The sequence below is a fragment of the Zonotrichia leucophrys genome, chromosome 1A (assembly GCF_028769735.1).
Source record: "Zonotrichia leucophrys gambelii isolate GWCS_2022_RI chromosome 1A, RI_Zleu_2.0, whole genome shotgun sequence".
NCBI lineage: Eukaryota > Metazoa > Chordata > Aves > Passeriformes > Passerellidae > Zonotrichia > Zonotrichia leucophrys.
In genome coordinates this window covers 26145222-26164783 of record NC_088170.1, presented here as the reverse complement: position 1 = coordinate 26164783, position 19562 = coordinate 26145222, and the positions used below count along the sequence as shown (strand labels likewise).

Below are 19562 nucleotides of genomic sequence, written 5' to 3'. Positions count from 1 at the left end.
TTCCTATCTTTAAAAGAAGTGTGTGTAGTCTGGTAATTAGTGGGAAAAAAAAGGAGTCTTGTTTTGCATTTGCTTCCTTTCTGTGTAGAATTCTGCAGCTAAAGCTGATCACTGTTCATAAGGAGACAGTGAATGAGTACTTAAAATGCAGAACAAATGGAAAGCGGTTTTTAATGAAAAAATTCAAGTGTGTACATGGAATTAAAAAATGCTTACTCTTTTGGACTCTTGCATATATCTCTGAAGAGTTTCAATATTCCTGACATGCTTAATGAACATACTTTTCCAGACTGTTTTAGGCAAAGAGTAATTGTCTGTTTAAAATATACTCATGTATAGTTACAGTGATGACAGTCTTTGGTTATTTTTTTATTTATTTTGTGGTGCTTACAAAAGAAAACACTACTGTTAGAAAATACATAAAAGGACTTTGCTTACTATTCTGATTACTTTGCTTTCAAAGTCCATGGAGGAATCTGAATTAGTTAATATGGGATTGTACTCCTAAATTGTCAATAAGCTTTTGACACTCAGTCAGTTAAAAAGACTATGGTTCCCTGTGTTCAATTTTTTAAAAAGATTTTTCCTTTTTTTTCTGATATGTTTATTGTATAGGACCAGTATTGATAATCCCCACTAAGTACAGCTCATGGTTCTTCCAGAAGCATTTTCCAGCTGAAGTATTTGTTCTTCAAAACTGCACATGCACACCAGTAATCACATCAGGCTGTTCCTTTCTTTTCACTTGGAAGTCAGTAACACTGTTGCTTGGATTGCTGTTTGTGATCTTTTCATGCATTGCATTGCTTTTCTGCTGTTTTTTCTGCTTGAAAAAGAGCCTCCAGTGGATAGTAATTATTTCTTTTATGAATAAAATAGATCTGACATTAAAAAGTAACATGCTTATTTTCTGATGTATTTTTCTCATGTATCATAATTGCAGATAGCATTTATTGAGAGGCACAAAGCCAGTATTCGAGATGTAAGAGTTATGTGGTTGGTTTTGGTTTTTCCCTTCCTTCAAAATTGACTGAAGGGACAGATTGTGTGTACAACTTCAAAAAGTATATGTTATGCTTGAAAATTGAAATCTATTATCTGGACAGGTTGGGAGTTTTTTGAAACTGTACCCTCCCACAGTCTTAATCCTAAATAGTCTTTAATTTTGCAGTATATACAGCCTCATTTTTGTCAACAGTGTTTTGAAGATTTTTGTTTTGTTTTGTAGGGGTTTTTTTTTGGTTTTTTTTTTGTCGTTGTTGTTATTGACTACATAATCTGTCTCAGTCTCTAAAGCAGCACTGTTTGATTTTGTTTCATTGGTGCCTTGTATGCAAGGGTTGTGGTTCCTCTGTTAGGCTCTTAAATCCCTCTGAAAGCTACTAATGAGTTTTAATGTAGATTTTCACCTACAAGTTTTGCAAGAACCTGGTGAGTGCTCACAGTAGGAATGCACTAATGGACAGTTTGCCTTGGCTTCTGAGGTCATACCATGAACTGTGGCTGACTGCAGTGGCCCTGGGATCAGCTTTCAGAGCCCATGGCACCTGAGCTGTTGTGATAAGGAAGGTCACACTGGGAGAAAGCCTGTTGAGGTGTAGTGTTGCTCTGAACGCAATCGCTGATGCTCAGAACTGCTTGAGAGAGCACAGCAGTGGTGCTCCTGACTCTGAAGATTGCTTTCAGGATTGTACGTAGAAAATTATACATAAATTCAAAGGGTTCAATAAAGAGGAAATTACAGAAAGGGACTGTCTTCAACACAAGAATTTCTACATTGTGAAATGTGGGCTCAGGTTATTTTGTTAAGGAGCTGGTGATTGAGTTACAAGGTGGGAATAAATATTAGGTCTAAAATATTAGGCCCAAAACCACTGCTGATGAATACTGAAAAACTTGAAACACTTTATTATACCCTGCTTCTAGCCTCTTTTGCTCTGGCAGTCTCTGCTCCAGACAACTGTCTGTAGTGTGAGCTTATCCCTCTACACAGAGGGAGGTCACCAGTAGGATGGTAGGGGATGGCAAGCTGGATGGCTGTGTTTCCTCACAGACCAAGACTGGGCAGTGCAAGGTGCTCCAGGATGTGCAGCACCCTTACTTGGCTTTGCTAGCCCCTGAGAGGGCCCTTTTCTGGGCTGTGGGTGAGGAGGGGAACAGTCTGTGTGGTGGGTAAGTTCATGGATCAGCTGGCACGCACATCTCTGCAGCTCGAGACACTGAAAGCAAGGAGGTGAAATTCATGAAAATAAAAGATGTACGTCTGTTGGATAGCAGTGTGAAAAGTCCATAAAATTGTTGTGCTTCAGAAAGCAAGCTTGGAATTACAGCTTCTCTTCTGTAAGAAAAATCCTGACTTAGCACTTCCTTGCTGATTCTTCCTCACTGAGGTTTCTGTATATTCTGACTTCCCAAAAATGGGAAAGTCATTAGAAAATGCCTGCATTGCATTTTCACTGGGATTTGATTCCTTTTTTTGGGCACTGGATGAGGAGAAAGCCTCTGCTATGGTTCTGGTGTCTGTCTGACTGCCTAAGACTGGCATCAAATCCAGTAACTTCTCAGTAAACCAAGGCAAGAGTAGCCTCTGAGGCTTTAAACAACCTTGTTTCATGCCTCATAACTAGTGCTGTAGAAAATGTGCTTTTGCATTTGGTATTACCTAGGAAATACAGCTTCTCGTGTCTAGTTTGTTTGTGAATTCCCTAGTACTACAAATCTTCTACCTGTCAAGGTGCTCCTTTCCTGTTGTCAAATGGTCTCCTATGTTATAGTTTTCATTAGCTGCACAAGTCTATTGCAGGTGTGTTGAAAGAATTTAAAAATGAAGAATTTAATGAACTATGCCCAGGTGGGGCTTCTATAAGGATGTTAAAAAGTTGTTTGTAAAGGCATGTAGAGCTTCCTTTCTGTGAAGGTAAAATGGGATATTGTACTGCAGTATATATTTTTTAAAATCTGGTCTTACAAAGGAATATCTGCACAAAATAATAAATGTAAAGGGAGAAAAATCCCCAAAAGACTGATTACCAGACCAAAATCAAGAGGAATCTTAAGATTTTTCATGTAACCTGGAGATCAGCCTAATGCCCCTTTAACTCCGTGAATCTTCCTGGGATGTGTAATTGTGACAAATGAATCAGTTCTGTCTTAGAATTTCTAGGTATTAAAAGTTGTGGAAAGCTGAAGATAATAATAACAAAAATAAGAATTCCTACTATGGACAAACTACCCAACACTGCTACAAAAAGTTAAAAATTTTTCAAAGCTCATAGTTTCCCTTCACATACCCACATTCCCCTGAAAAATGTGAAATCAAGGAGTTTCTCTGGTAAGTCTTCTCATTTCAGGGATCAGAAGTCTGATTTGTGTTTCGAAGTCAGGACCATGCCCAGAGGGATGCTCCAAAGCCCTGGTGGTGTCCGTGGTGCAGTGTGCCTGCTGGTGCCATGTCCGAGGCTGCAGTGCCCTGCTGGTGCCATGTCCATGGGTGCAGGGTGTCCCTGCTGGTGCCGTGCCCTCTCACAGGCACAGCCCTGGGCCAGGCTTCTCAGCTGCCTGGGCTGTTCTGAAATCTGTGCCTGAATTCACGGGCTCATCTGCCTCCTCTTCAGGGGGTGTCTAAATGATGGCATGCTGACTTACTTAGATAAATGCATTGTGCAGTTTGTTTTTTCCCTGTTTATAAAAGCTTTATGCTGCCACCACTCTCTTCAAATTAAATTGGTCAACGAGTGAGATGTCTTGTAAGCACAGGAGGCAATTTTTCTGTGAGAGGGTGCCAGGTTCTCAGTCTGTGTTCTGTGGCACAGAGCAGCTATGTGGCAGCACTCATACCAGTCATGTCCTTGTTTTCCACTGTCGCACAGACACGAACTTACTCTGCTTTCTGATGCTGGGGAAGTGTGGGGTTTGTCACAGAAGAGAAACATGGGATTTTGACAACTGTTTTAATAAAAGGCCTTGCAGTTATGCTTCTTGAGTGTCCAAGTTGAAAGTATAAGTTCAAGGCTAATGTAAAGAACTTTTTCCATTGTCTTGCAAAAAAGTCCTGACTGGTGATTTTAATCAGATTTGCTTTCATGTAGGTGCTATTTAACAATTATCTAGCTACAGAAAAGTTCAGAAATGAGCAAACAAAAAAAGGCTTTATTTAGTACTCTTCTCTGTGCCTGCATGATGCCGGTAGAGTGGAATGAGAAAATAAAAGGACAAAAGTTGGCACGTTTTATTTAAATTTCATCAGGTTATTGGATCAGGTACAGAATTATCCAAATACTGTTCTTGCCTCTTAGAGGCAAGTATTGAATTAGTGTATATGATAGAAGCTGGTATGTTTTCAGCTGATGAGATGGATTGGTATGTATATGCTATTTGAACATCTGATTTACTTGTACTTTTTTAACACATTGACAAATTTATTTCAAAAGCTAGTTCATATAAATTTTATCAATGAATTTAAATATTTTGCAACAATGCTGTTTTTTTCTTTAAGGTTCTGACAAAGGGAAGGACGATGCGTCACAAAAAGACGATGCAGCATATTCTATGTCAAAAAGCAAGGTAAGGAACACAACCTCCTAACCTGTCTTAAAAATTTAGATGTGTAAAGAAGCTACACACTTTTAATTAAGGTCAAATGTATTTAACTTGTTGTAGATAATCTTGAATATTACTCTTCAGATTCAGCAATAGATAAAGATTAAAGGGAATCTCTTAATATAGCTCCCAGGATGAAGTCACATCCAAATCTATGGTTCAAAGTAAGGGAAACTAAATATGAAGTCTTCTTGTGGTTGTTTTGGAGTGGGATATTGCCTTGCCATAGAGTTTAAAGGCTCTAACTTACCCAGCCATGTGGTTTTCTATTTTCTGCTAGGATATCCACTGTCTTTTTAAAGAGGCAAATATGGTAACAGGCACTTAAACGGATTGTTGGGTGCAGCAGATTGCTGGGTTGCTCTGGAAGGTGACAGCTAGCTCTCAGGGAAAAGGGGGAAAACCTTGCTTTTTGCTGCTTTTGCACACAGCTGTTCCCACAGCACTCTGTCCTGGGCACAGGCAGGAGATAGGGAGATAGGGTTTGCACTTGAGGTCTTGACACAAATTTTTCTGTGGTATTTGGTATATCAGAGCCATAAAGACAAACATTACAAAGGTACTTAAAGAAAATGAAGAGGCTTAAAGATTATAGTAGCATTTCCAGGTTTAAATGGTGTCATTGAAATTGCAATGGCATAAGCAGTTTGGTATCTGCAGTGGATGCTGCAGTTTTGTGGTGTGTAGCTAAGCATTTCAAACTGTTGGTGTCTTACATGTGACTTGGAATCACAAAACCTTGAACCTTTTTGCTTTACTGCATCCTAGAGGCAGGAATATCAGGGAAGCATACTTCACCATCCAGCTTTCTTTTGATCAAAATATTTATATTAGTCCAGAAACCTCCAAATCAGTTTGACCTGGAAATCAAGTTAATATGGTCTCTTTTGACTTGGATTTATTCCAGACTCTCAAGAAGCATATACTTTTGACTATCCAATTCCCTTTTCCTCTCCCTTGTACTTATTTTTTCTTAGCTGTTGTCTTAACAGGATCTTAATCTTTGGGTTCTTTGCTATTACATATTTTGTGTCTTTCTGTCAAAGATGATACCAATATTCCTACTTCTGCTAATACATGCTTTTCTTCACCTTTTTTTTTAATTGCTGCATGTGGGGCTTGATTTTACTAATGGAAGTGAAATAGCAGCCCTTCTTTCTAAGGGAGAATGGAAAAGCAGTGATGGGGCTTGCCTGGAATCTGCTACTGAATGTACCTTGCTGGGAGTTACAGCAGGTTCTCTTAAAGAGTTTTCTTCTAAATTTTTTATCCCATCTGCTTTCTGTGGATATAACAGTGAGAAGGTTACTGGCTTAAAAATATACACACAGATCACTGACCTGTCTCCTAACATTGAACAACTAAATGTAAACCTTTACTCAGTGTCATATTAATGAGCTTTAAAACTGAGACAATGAGAAAATTCGTTTTTTAAGTAGGGAAACTTATTGGTTTGAGACTTTTCTATGCATGACCTTTAGTTTGCCTTCGCTTTCTGTTGGTGACCAACTAGAATATTTATGAATGTTTTGTGTAAGTTGTTCCATTATAGCTTGCATAATGAGTTCATTAACCCTTCTTATGTGACAATGATAATCATTTTTCCCCTCTTCTGTTACTACATTTAAAGTACTGTATTTCCTTTAAATTCTAGAGAGGGGAATTTAATTTCAAGTTGTGCACTCATCTTAAAGCTAAATTTTGAGTGTCAAGAACATACCTTTGTTACAAGATGTTTCCTGTTTTTTTCCAAGATAGATACAAAAGTTAAAGAACATTTACTTATCATTAAAATAATTTTGAGCTAAAAATACTTTTTGCCAGTTATTGCACGTATCTTTTATACAGTACCTGAGTAGACTCCTGTAAATTCTTAGATCTGAATTAAAGATGTAAAATAGAATCCAGGTTAAATTGTTCTGTACAGATTGTGACTCTTTAGGCTTTGTTTCTTTTGTTTGAGCAGCCTGTGAGTTAAGAGAATGCTGAAGAACACTGTTTTTATTATAGCTGTAAATTTTACTCAAAACTTGCATATTTTTGGACTACCATTTTATAGTATTTCAAAATACAAATTCAGTGAATAGACTTGGCACTATTGTTTGAGATTTGAAATGTGGAACATCTTAAGGGTCAGTTTCAATAAAATGTCCTTGAATTTGAATTGAATACTTAGTTTACAATCTTAAATTATTTTGGTTGGGGTTTTTTTTGGTTTTTTGTTTTTTTTTTTTTTGACAATATGGAAGTTTTGAGTCCATCAGGCTTATGTTTCAGTGCACAAAGAAATACAACTCTCTGATTTATCTGAAGTCTGTATTTAATGCATACCTACTCAATGTTCTCTGACCCCTGATAGGAATGGCATGAAAACTCTATCACAGACTCCTCTTAGACTCCTCTTTTTCCCCCCCTTTTTTTTTTCCCTGAAGAGTGCTGTTCCCAAAGTGAATATTTGGTGGCTTGAGTTCCCTTTCAACTAGCAGGCAGCAAACCTCCAGGTGCAAACTTTGAACCTTGCACGACATGGGGGAGAGGCGGGGGGAGAAATCATGTGCTGCTGAGGCAGCTCCTTGTCCTGCACGAACGGGACGTGGGTGTCACGAACAACCCTGGCTCTCCTTCCTGCCTGGTGCCACCGTGAGCTCCTTGAAGATGACTTGCAAAGTAATCAGAGCGTGGGACTAGGGTTCAAGGAGCAGAACAAGTGCCATTAGTGGGCAGTTGTACTCTGATGATTTACAGAGCACTGAATCCTAGACTGAAGAGGCTGTATTTTCCTTCATGAGTCACAGGGTAAGTGCCTCTATAGCAGTCTGTTTGCAGAAGCTGTCAAGTTGTGGATGAAGACAGCTGATTCTATATTCTGATTCATAAATCCTGGGAATGACTCCTGTTAAAACACCTGGATTCTCCTAAAACATTCTCTCTCTGCTAAAATTATGCCGAACTATTCAAGCATGCTCTGTCTAGTAACAGTCTACATGAGCTAAATACTTGCTCTGTATGGTCCAAAGGAGCCTCAGACTTCTTTCCCATAAAACCCTTACAAAAAGACACTCCATGAATAGGTGGTGAACAGTTCATGTTATGGTTTGTTTGGATTTTTTTAAGGGGGGAAGCAGTAGAGAAGTGAGAGGGAATGGGGACCTTGCAAACATAATTGCACTTCAAACACTTGCTAAAGTGCCAGCATCAGTAATATATTCTTCTATCTGCCATTGTCATTTATTTATTATGTGTGTTGTGAATTTCAGTCTGAATCCAAGCTTTTCAATGGCTCTGAGAAGGACATCTCTCAATCTTCAAGCAAACTTACAAAAAAAGAATCTCTCAAGGTGAATCTCTCTAGAAATTAATTTCCTCTTCAAGGACTATAAATGCATTCACATAGTTTTTCCTTATTCTCTAATGAGAAGACAAAAATGCTAAATAATGATGAGACTTAGGGAATATTTAAGTATTGAGAGAAGTTGTGCTGTTGAGTCTCTTCAAATTTTACTGTATTTTTTACTTGAATAATAACTTTTATAATGCTGCCTTTAAGATGCCACAATATGCCATCTTAATCAATCAGATGATAGATTATTTCAGATTGGCAGGGACCTCAGGACATCTACATGCAATAAAATGACAAATGGAATTATAAAAATAGTAATTTGAATGCATTTCTACTACCTTCTTCCCTCTGTACTGTAGCAAGACCAAACTCCACTGTTTGGCAGATACCATTTCAAGAGAAACTTGAAATTATTCTGCTTTAAATGAGGGAAGTACATTCTTGCAAATTTCTCCTAGGGGAGAATATAACTGGTGGGTTAAGACCACAGATCAGATAATGTACCTGTATATTGGAATTTGGTTTGGTTGGGCTTTCCTCCCCTTTGATTCTAAGAGGAGCTTCAAAGTTCTCAGTTTCTGAAGAAAATTGCAGAAGAATCTGAAATTTTCTGCATCATAGCTGCTCTTGAAGTACTTGTTGACTTTGAAGTCAATACTCTGTTTTAAAGCTGTTTTTCTATATCTGTATTGCAAATTTTCCTCAGCATGTATTGGCTGATACATTTTTGTGCTGATAACTGGCTTATGGCCATGACATTGTAAACATTTTTATTATTTTTTACAGGTCCAAAAGAAAAACTACAGAGAAGAAAAGAAGAGAGCCACAAAAGAACTACTTAGCACACTCACAGACCCCTCAGTTATTGTCATGGCTGACTGGTTGAAGGTCAGAATCCAAGTGTGAAACCTGAGTTGAAGATGGAGCAGTTAGTTGCTTGCTGCTTTTTGGCCAGAATAGAAAAGGCTCAATCTTTTACTTACTGTTAATGTTTTTCTACAGGCACAGCAGCCACTAATTGCATCCCAAGGTCTCTGTGCTCAAATCCCAGGGGACTAATAAAGCAACTTAGCTCCCACTTACTGCAGTCACCCTAGTCACATTGTTCTTGTGTGCATAGCCATCAGTTTGGGATGAGTTGGCTTTGCAATTCTCATTTCATCCTTCTCATTTTACACTTTCAAGTGGCTCTGTTACATATATAACAATTGCAAAAATAATTCAGTCAGATATTTGAATATCTGGTTTCATTGTACTTCTGGTAATTTTCCTCTCTTAAGAACTAGCTGGTACTGCTATCTTGAGGACAGCAGTTCATATTATCAACAATAGTGCAGTTGAACTGTCATACTTCCCATAACAGGATGTGTGCATACCCATTTGTAGAACTGAGTATTCATCAAGACAGAAGAACAAGCATGCCTTTGCATTCTTTAATAAACCTGGGTAAACTTTTGAAAGCCCTAATAAACCTTGCTTTGAAATAAATAATATATTTCAAAAAAAGAAAAAAAAAGTCAATGTTAATTTTGTTAAGGAGGATGGTTTTGGTATTGACTTCACTGAGATATAAGTGTAACTATTTATCTTCTAGATTCGTGGTACCTTGAAAAGTTGGACCAAACTGTGGTGTGTACTGAAACCAGGAGTGCTGCTTCTTTACAAAACTCCCAAAAATGACCAGTGGGTAGGAACAGTGCTGCTGAATGTTTGTGAACTCATCGAGAGGCCTTCTAAAAAAGATGGCTTTTGTTTCAAACTTTTTCATCCTTTGGAGCAGACCATATGGGCTACAAAGGTTAGTGGTGGCATGCATGGTTCTTAAGGGATGACTGGCATTATTCAGCTACGAGTAAAGACAACCTCACTGAAAAATGGAACTGTGTTTTCTGTTTCAACTTCAGTGGTTTGTGTTGGTTCTGAATATAAGCCCTCAACATCTAGTCCCATTCATCAGAAAAAGTATTTGATTTATGCTGCTCTGTGTACTTGAAGAGCTTCAGAAGTGTGGTGTGCAAAGGGTTGCCATTAAAAAGGCTAATGGCACCACTGGCAAGCACATAAATTGAAGGAAGGCATGTTTAACATAATATTTTACATCATTCAAATCTCAGAAATTAAGGTGAGATTTGCCAAAATGAAAGAGTTTTGTTATAAACATTTCTTGTGTCCAACTCTATATTCATGTAGTAAAATGTCACCTTAGTTCAATTTGCTTGTAAGAGTCAAAAAGCAGATTACCTGCTTGTGCAATGATAGCTCATATTGCAACTTGTTAGCCAAGTCTGTTCCTTTTTGTTATGATGTTAGGATGATAAATGTTTTCATTCAGTTCTGATGTCTGTTTGCCTTGTCATACACGGCATAATATTGTGAGCAGCTCTTACCTGTGTTGAAAAGCACAGGTGTGTTCTGCACAACAAAGGTTTGTTTCAGATCTTGAAGGGATCTTTAATGCTTGCTCTTACTCCTTGTTTATAATCTGATAAACTCTTTTAGTCCTTGTTTTCTGTTTACATGTGGAGAGGGGATGTGGAAGCGCAGCACACGTTCACACGTGAACATATTTTCCTTCTAAAATAATGTCTTGCTTTAGATGAAAGTACTGTACAATATTAGGACAATTAATTAATTATACCCTCTAAAATATACATCTTACAATCTCACAATTAGTAGCTATCTTCTAAATCTTAAATTGATATAGATGTATTGTCACATCTGTAGAATATGCTGTGTTAAATTTGTCATCCTTTTCTTAAGGAAGTCAGTATAGTTCCTGATGCTTGTGGTTATTCTGGATTGTGATCATTTATGAGCGTTATCTAAATTTACCAAACTTAGATCACTTGTAGTTTCTTTTGAATAATTTTATTTAATTGTTGCTTAGGCAAACTTTTCAGTGATTAATGGTGATCTCACATTTGCAGAACACAAACTCCATATCCTTTTCCAAAGCTATAGCATTTGGTGTTAATGTGCTTTTTCATGATGTATATACATACATTGCAAAGTGGTGGCCTCTCTGCAGAAGATCTCAAATCAGTCTTATATTTCTTTATTGCTTGGCAATGAGAAATGGATTTGTTTGTTTTTTTAACTAGATATTTAGAATTTAGAGGACATGCCCTACCAGATTTTTACTTTTTTAAGGTAGGTCAAATTTTGAACCTGAACAAGTTGATATTGTCCATTCTAAATGTGCTGAGAGCTGGAGTGGCGTTTGTTCATTTTGGTATGGCTATTTGCAGTTGAGAATTCCTGGATTCCATTAGATGAAAGGTCTTTAAGTTTGAAACCCTTTTCTGCCTTGTTCACCTAGTCAATCAAAATGTCCTAGTTAGAGATTTATTATCATGAGGCAAACTTGCATAAGTGTAATATTAATTGACTGATCCAGAGTAGGTTTACCACAAAGAGCCTCAAGTCCAAGGCAAAGTGACCCTTGTTTGCAGTTAGTGCAGAAAGATAGCATTGCAAAAAACATATATAGAGCTATAAGTACTGCAGGAGATTTTCTCACTTGAACACACTACCCATGGTGTGTCCATCTGGCAGGCTGCAAATTCTCTTCTGCATAGTTTGTGGCCAGTCACTTCACATGCTCCCTTAAGCCTGTTGCTGTGGTCTTTGATGTTCCTCCTACACTCTGAGGTAGCTGATGCACTGTACCTTGATTGTCTTCCTTGTCTGCCTGGTCCTGATGCCATTTCAGTCTTCTGAAATTATTAATTTAAAAAGTTAATGCAAATATTTTTCTCTGTGTATATTTAGTCAGGGGTGACTGCCTATCAGTTTTCATTGTTGTCTTTGAAACAATGTTCATGGCACTTGAATATTCTGCAAGAAGTAAACTTCAACTTTTTTTAATCTAATGGAATTTTTAACTTGACCATTGGCTTGGAGCAGTAGCATAATTCCACCAGAAACAGAGACAATCCACATAAAGTCACCCAGCAAACAGAAATTATTGTTCCTCTTGTACAGATTACTAACTACTGGAAATTGGTTTTGAAACCCTAATGGGTGATACCAAAGGAAAGTATCCTGTACTGTTGGAACCATAACCAGTTAGAGGAAATCAAGATCCATGAGCAGTTAAACAAAATAAGTCAACTTACTTTAATACTTCTTTGCTAAAAATTACTCTCTTGGTTTTAATCAATATATTGTTAAAACACTTAGGGAGTGTAACTTTCTTGCATTAAAAAAGAGGCAAAACCAGACACCAAAACCACACTTGGTCTCTAAATTGTAGTTGTTTGGTACAGAGTAAGTAGCCTATCCTGAAGTGCCCACTGTATAAACCCAAAGGGCACAAGTCTGCCCTTATTCTGCCCCAGGGTCTGTGACCCAAGAGTTCCAAGGCCTTCTGGTGGCTGAGCCTTTGTGTGGTGATGGCAGCATCCAGCCCCTCTCCCACCCCAACCTGGTGTGGTGCCATGGTGCTGTCCCCTCCTCAGGGGACACTGAGCTTCTTCCCTGCCTTCCCACCCTTGGGATGAGGAGTTGCATTGGGGTTGTCCCTCTTGGTTTTTGGTACCCACTAACTCCTAATCCCAGTGTTGCTGCCTCACCAAAGGCTTTTTGTAGGCACACCTTTCCTTTCTCTCAGAGAAAGACTGAGGTTTGGAATCTTGTTTCTAGCACCCAATTGTTGTTAGTCTATACTGACTCCTCAGGAGTTTGACCATCATTTACACCAGCACAAGCTCGTCTGTATTGGTATTTAAGTGCCACCAAGACTACTCCTTAACCCGCTTCTCGCCCTCAGAAACGTTCTGGCTGTTTCATTTGCTTGCTTCTAAAATTACCTGCCTTTATCTGCTTTTGCTCAAAACTTCTGCTGGCTCTCCAGTTCCCTCTTCTAAGCCTTATATTGGCTTTCCATTAGGCTTCTCTGGGGGAAATCAGTAAGATCAAAATACGTTGTCATCAGTTAGGCAGGCTTAACCCAGCTTTCAGCAATAGCTTCAAGTATGTTTAATACAGCCCTCTTTGCCTATCAGTTGTCTTAAAGTTATCATAGATAAACTTTTATTGGAAGGGACTTCAAAATGGTTATTTAACATTTTATTCCAAAATGAAGGTTGACAGAAATGGACAAGTCTTTTGAATTTATTTTTTTAATACAAAGTGTGAAAAACTTCATAGTAAATAGAATATAAAACTTTGGCCAAGTCTGATTTATACACCCCTGCCCCCACCCCCACCTCTCCCCCTCCAAAAAAAGAAAAAGATCAAAAAACTGCACCCAAACTAAAACCAAAAAACCCCAACCAAACTAAATTTTTTTTAATCACAAAGACCACTCTTTTGAAAACTGGGCTTGAATTGGGTCCCATGCTTAGAATGAAGTCTTTGAAAAAGAAATCCAGTGAAAGAGGGCTGTCCATCTTTCCATTCATGTCTTCATTAGATGTTGCTGAGTAAATAGCCCTGCAGTGTGTTAGCTTCTTACTACATTGAATGATAAACTATAAAACTGAATTAAAATATCTGATGCTGTTTCTTGTTTTGTGTATTTCAAGGGTCCTAAGGGTGAAGCAGTTGGTGCTATAACTCTGCCACTGCCCAGCAGTTACTTGATCATCCGAGCTGCTTCAGAATCAGATGGTAAATAGACACTTCATTGATTTTCAGCAGTGAGAAAGATAGTTTCAATTGTCTTATCATGTGTGTTACAGCATTTTGATTGCTGTTTAATTGTTGTTAAGGTTCTCCTTTAATTTATAGCATGCAGTTATGATGGTACTAGTACTTTTTCATAGTTATTTAAGGAGAATATTGATCTGAAGGAGAAGTTATTGAACTCCTTGCAGTTGCCTTTTGTTGACAGGATAGAGGAGGTGGAAAGGGTTATCTGTGTTTTATCTATATTAATATATGTCTAAATATCAAGCTCTAAATATCAAATGCCTTTGTAAAGTGCTAATATGGTTGTATTCTTATTAAAGCATTTCTGTGTTAAGTGCAGCAGTTGCACAGAGTTCTAGTAGTCAAAATGTCTTCAAAAAGTAGTTTTGTAAACGCTCTTCACTGGGAAGGTGGCCATCAGTGCAACTACCTTCTGAAGTTATGATGTGAAAAAAATTTAAGACTGTTATGTAGCTGTTTCTGGCAGGTGGTTTTCATCTACTGCTTAATTAGGCATACCCCTGCAGACTTTAAAGATAGGACTGTCTCTGCCTTCTATATTGAGAAATGGATTAGATACATGGAAAAGAAGAAGTAAGAAGGGGAAAAAATACACAAATTTGTTCAGTAACTTTTTGCAGAAAATAATCTATCATTATAGCTCTTTTTCCACATTATTATCATATTACTTGGGCAAATTTTGCCAAATGATGTGCTTAGTCTTTATAACTAGAGCAGGGCTGCAGGCAACTCTGGGGGCATTCCACAGTCATGGCCTGGGTGGAACCAGACTTACATTAAGGAAGAAATGCTGGAATATGCTCTAACAAAATCATTATTTACCTTGCCCTCCTTCCCTGAAGCATCCCTTGCACTGAAGCTGGGTGCTTGTGAGTTGTTTTTATGTCCCCACCAGACCGTAAAATCCAGTACATGGAACAACTCTGATGTGTGTCTTCAAAGGCAGTGCAAGCAGGCCCAGAGGGCTGATTTTCCTAGTTAGCAAACAGAAGTGGTACAGTTCTGTTAAATCTTTAAGTTTTGGTCTAATACTAAATTTATCTTTAGGCAGGTGTTGGATGGATGCTTTGGAGCTGGCTCTGAAATGTTCAAGTCTGCTGAAGCGTACAATGATTAGGGAAGGTAAAGAGCACGATTTGAACTCCTCAGCTGACAGTAGTCATGTCTCTTTCTATGGTCTGATCCGTGCTAACAACTTGCACAGTGGAGAAAACTTACCGTAAGTGAATTAATTACTAAACCTGATTGCTTTTGGGCAGAACCTTGTAGTGATAATTTTGCCACAGGGAGGCTAAGGCTGCTTTTTTTTTTTTGCTCCTGAGGTACATGCCTTATTTGCAGTGTGTTTTATACCCTGCACATATAAAATGAAAAAATCATTTTTTAAGCAAAATGGAGCCAGGGGAAATTTGGCCCAAGGAACTTGGAGTATTGCATCTGAGTAAGTTTAATTACTCAGTTAAACCGTTCAAAATAAAAAAAAAAAGAAAATTTTATGTTGGTGTCTCTTGTTAGCTTCAGCGGAAAATCAGAAGCTTAGTACACATGACAAAAGTCAGTAGATGTGAATTTAAGTTGCTGTTCTTTAGTTACAGAAATGAAAAATCCTTCATTTAAATGGTTTCAGCATGAATCATCAGATGGATGAATAATAATTCAGTCACCTTATGATTAAATGCATATGATTAAAATTGTCTTATATCACCTGTTATCTCATGTCTGAGCGCCCTTCAGTCACTCCCTGATTATTTTAATGAACACTTTCAGCCATGTTTTTGTGAGCACAAGCTTCTGTGGAAGTAAATTAAGTGTAGTGAATGAATGGCTGTAGTGGGATGACAGTGGCTGGATGCCAGGCACCCACCAAAGCCTCTCTCTCTCACTACCCTGTGCAGCTGGATAGGGAGAGAAAATTTAACAAAGGGTTCATGAGTCAAGATAAGGATCAGAAGAAGTCACTCAGTAAATGCCATCATGGGCGAAGCAGGCTTAAATTAGAGATATTAATTGAATTACTAAAAAATTACTCTGATTACTAAAAAAATCAGAGCTGAATAATGAGAAGTGAAATAAGACCTTAAAAAACACCTCTGGCCTACCCCTCCCTCCTTGCCCAGAGGCACAGACAGGTAATGGGGGTTTCCAGCTGCTGCTCAGGGAGAGGAGTCCGCCCTGGGGTCCCTCCTTCAGGAGATGGTTCTCTGAACTTCTCCGATGTGAGTTCCTCCCACGGGCAGCAGTTCTCCACAGCTGCTGCCACTGGGGTCCCTGTTCCACAGGGGCAGTTTTTCAGGCACAGCCTGCTGCAGCATGGGTCTGCCACAGGGTCACAGGTCCTTCCAGGACACTGCTCCAGCATTGGTTCCTCTCCCAACAGGTCTGCAGGTCCCTGCCAGGAGCCTGCTCGAGCACACGCCTCCCATGGGTTTACAGCCTCCTCTGAGGCATTCACCTCAGTAATTTTCCACCAGTTCAATATACTTTGTGAAGATTTAGCTGTCCATTTATCTTTTCTTGGTAGGCAGGACATTTGTACTGCTATTAGGAGTGTGCTGGCCCAGAGCGAGACCTGGACTAGGAGAAATGCAATGCTTTTTATGCAATTCATAGATGGTCTGAAAAAAGCACAAAAAAGGTAAATGCTTGCCCCCTGAAACAACTAAAGACCTTATCCAGATGACCAAGCTTGGCTCAGCTGCAGTTTAGTGCCTTCTTTTCACTCATAGGAACACTATAACTGCTGTGTATAATTTAGCTGGAGATCTACACTCTGGAATAGTAGTTTAATATCAACTGCTGGCCAAGATTACAATCACAGCAATTAGCTACAGCTGTTAAGTCTAATTAAGACTAATGCTTTAATTAAGTACATCTTCTGGTATAGCATATTCTAAGAGTATTCAGTGTGCTTAACTGTCTAAGGAGCAAAACTGGCAGGTCTAGCTTTAGTTGGGTGGCAGAAGAGGGAGAAGAAAGGTGAAAGCAGTTTTAGCTTCAGCTGAGAGAGAGCTTTTTAAAGTAGGTTAATAGCAAGAGAAGGTCCAAGGAAAACCATGGACTGATATTTGTTGAAGATGGTCTCCTGAAAAATAGGGATGAAGAAAAAACAGGCATGTTCACTGTTTTTTTTTGGGGTTTTTTTTTGCCTCAGTCATTAATACTAATAATAGACTGGGCTGCCTGATCTCCTTGATTTGGAGGCCTGTGAGTGCAGGATGAGTGATTTTCCATTTGGCACTGAAATTGTAAAAGAACAGTTGTATCAGCTGAATGTTTGTAAGTCCATGTGGTCTGATGTGATTCATCACAGAGCAGTTGGAGGAGCTAGTGGATGTTATGACAGGATACCTCTCAATTGTCTTCCAAGTGTCTGGGGAGTCTGAGGAGGTCTCCACTGACTGGAAACTAACCAACAGTATTAAGATTTACAAGAAAGGCCTGACAAAGACCCAGGAACCTATAGACCTGTAAGGCTACCTCAGTACATGGAAAAATGGTGAAGATGATAGTATGTTTCGTTGAAAGACATTTAAAGAACAGTGAATTACCAGGCACAGTCAGCATAGGGGAAGTCCCATTTAGCTAATAAGATATCCTTCATAAGATAAGGTCAGTTGCCTACTGGATGAAGGTAAAGCAGTGGATGTAGTTTTTTCTGGATTTTATAAGGCTTTTGATATTGTCCCTCACAGGATCATTCTGGATAAATTATTCAGGTGTGAGATGAGCAGGGTTGCAACATGCTGGTTGAAGAACTGGATGAATGGCAGGACTCAAAGGGGTGTGGTGAATGGGGCTACATCTGACTGGTGACACCAGCAGTGTCCCTCAGGCCTCAGTCATGGGCCTGTTCTGTTCTGTGTTTTGGCCAGTGATCTGTGGATGTAGGAATTGAATGCACTCTTAGCAAGTTTGCTGACAATACCAAACAGGGAGGGGCAATCATCAATGGCATGGAATTAAAGAAGTCCCAGTGCCCGATTCTGTGCCTAGGGCAGGGTAATGCCAGGCACAAGGATAAATTGGTAGAGGAGTGGGCTGGGAGCAGCCCTGCCCTCCCAGTGGCCTGAGGTGACTGCTGGGCATGAGGCAGGCACAGGGGCAGAGGAGGGGCCAGGGGCTGTCTGACAAACATGGGTCAGCGGCGAGCCCTGGCAGCCAGGAGGGCAAACACCATCCTGGGCTGCATCAAACAGACATAAACCAGCTGGTCAAGTGAGGGGATTGTGCTGCTATATTCAGCACTTGTGTGGCCTCGGCTTGAGGGGTGTGTGCAGTTCTGGGCCCCAAAATTTATAAAGGTTATGAAGGTTTTTGACTATATTCTGAGGAGAAACAACGAATCTTGTTAAAGAGCTGGAAGGCATGGCTGGTGAGGAGGGACTGAGAACTTTCAGTTTATCTAGTTTTGAGAAAAGGAGGCTGAGATGCAAACTTAGAGCTCTCTTACAGCTTTTTGAGGAGGGGAACTGGAAAGGGAGGTGCTGAATTCTTCTCGCTGTTATAGAAACATGGGAATGGTTTAAAGTATCATCAGAAGAGGTTTTGGACATTAGGGAGCATTTTTTTACTGAGTGTATGGTCAGACACTAGAACAGGCTTCCTATAGAGGTAGTTGATGTCTGTCGTTTGACATATCAGTGAGAAGAGTATACTTCCTATATGTTTCCAGCAGGGCTAGTTTGACACTCCTGCCACCTCAGGCTTGACACTGGGAATTTTGGTGTGTATTTTATTAAGATCCTGGTTTGGAAACAAGGAAGTTGTGTGAAGTTGAAGATTCATTTAGCCTTTGTTTTTAATAGGTTAAATGACAGTGAAATGGAGAGGCATCACTTCAAAGATCAAGATACATACTCTGACAAGTCTGATAAGGAAAATGACCATGACCACGAGGAGTCTGATAACGATGGGCTGGGGAAAAGTGAAGAAAGCGATAGTGACACATCGGAGCGACAGGATGATTCTTATGTGGATCCAGAACCAATTGATATCAAGGAAACAACTTACTTAGAACAGAGTCATGAAGAACTTGGGGAGGTAAAAGGGCTGTTGATGTACTGAGCAAGCAGCTTCTCCAAATAGTAAGCTGATATTTTAAGGGTCAAGCTACACTTGAAAGCTGACTTACAGGATTGGCTTTCATATTTTCAGCAATGATGTTTAGAAAATTTTCTGTTCACCCATATTCTGCTCTGCTTTGCCATTCTGATGCTAATGTATGAGATTTTAACAGAGATAATGAAATTACCTGGCATATTGCTCAGACAGAAGATACAGAAAGGGCCTCCTGCAGCAGAGGTTTGTCAGCACTACTTGTTCTTTTGTTGTTGCTTCTGATGGGGTTTTATTAACTTACTCCTGTTTTTTTCTTCAAGTAAAATCTTCAAATTGAAGGCTTGAATTCAATCTGACACTTCCTTTTTTTCTCCTGCAAGAGAGAAGTTAAGCTGTTGTAGACTGCAGAATTTAGTGGAAGGCTTGCTGTGGTTCTGATGTCAGCTTGCATTTTAATTATTCCTCAGAGCTGCTATTCCACTTCCGCAGGTTGTTTTACGTATTTGCCTATACAGGCAAATATGACAGGGATTTGTAAACCAAAATCTTGATAACAGAAATTGAAATAAGTCTTTTCAGAAATCTCGTCTTTCTCTTTAAGAGAAATGACTATGAGATTTTTTTTTTTATACTCATGGAACTAGAATATCTCATGCTTTAGTGCTTTCTAGTAAAATGTCTAGACAAAGCAGTGTTTTAGAAAAAGCTGAGGAGTTTTAAGTCACACATTTTTGAGTATGCATTTTAGAACTGTTCTGGAAAAAGGGATGCCTTTCCTTGCTTTTCCTACAACCATTGCTCTTAATTTCAGAAATTATGTGGGATAATATCTCCCCTCTTCTTGGACAAAAAGGAGCATGGAGTGTGGCTGCTGGTTTTGCTCAATTACCCTTAAGTGGTGTATTTTCTA

The 19562-nt window shown here is 39.1% G+C and overlaps 1 protein-coding gene across 9 annotated transcripts in view; it reads left to right on the top strand.

Annotated features, from left to right (window-relative positions):
- OSBPL8 (oxysterol binding protein like 8) overlaps window positions 1-19562 on the top strand; it is an 83762-nt gene that overhangs the window by 50424 nt on the left and 13776 nt on the right. For all 9 annotated transcript variants that reach the window (XM_064701976.1, XM_064701969.1, XM_064701967.1 and 6 more), the window contains 7 exons: window positions 4496-4563; window positions 7857-7937; window positions 8726-8827; window positions 9534-9737; window positions 13468-13552; window positions 14642-14813; window positions 18400-18634. In XM_064701976.1, the coding sequence (XP_064558046.1) occupies window positions 4496-4563; window positions 7857-7937; window positions 8726-8827; window positions 9534-9737; window positions 13468-13552; window positions 14642-14813; window positions 18400-18634 (947 nt within the window). The remainder of the gene's footprint in view (window positions 1-4495; window positions 4564-7856; window positions 7938-8725; window positions 8828-9533; window positions 9738-13467; window positions 13553-14641; window positions 14814-18399; window positions 18635-19562) is intronic.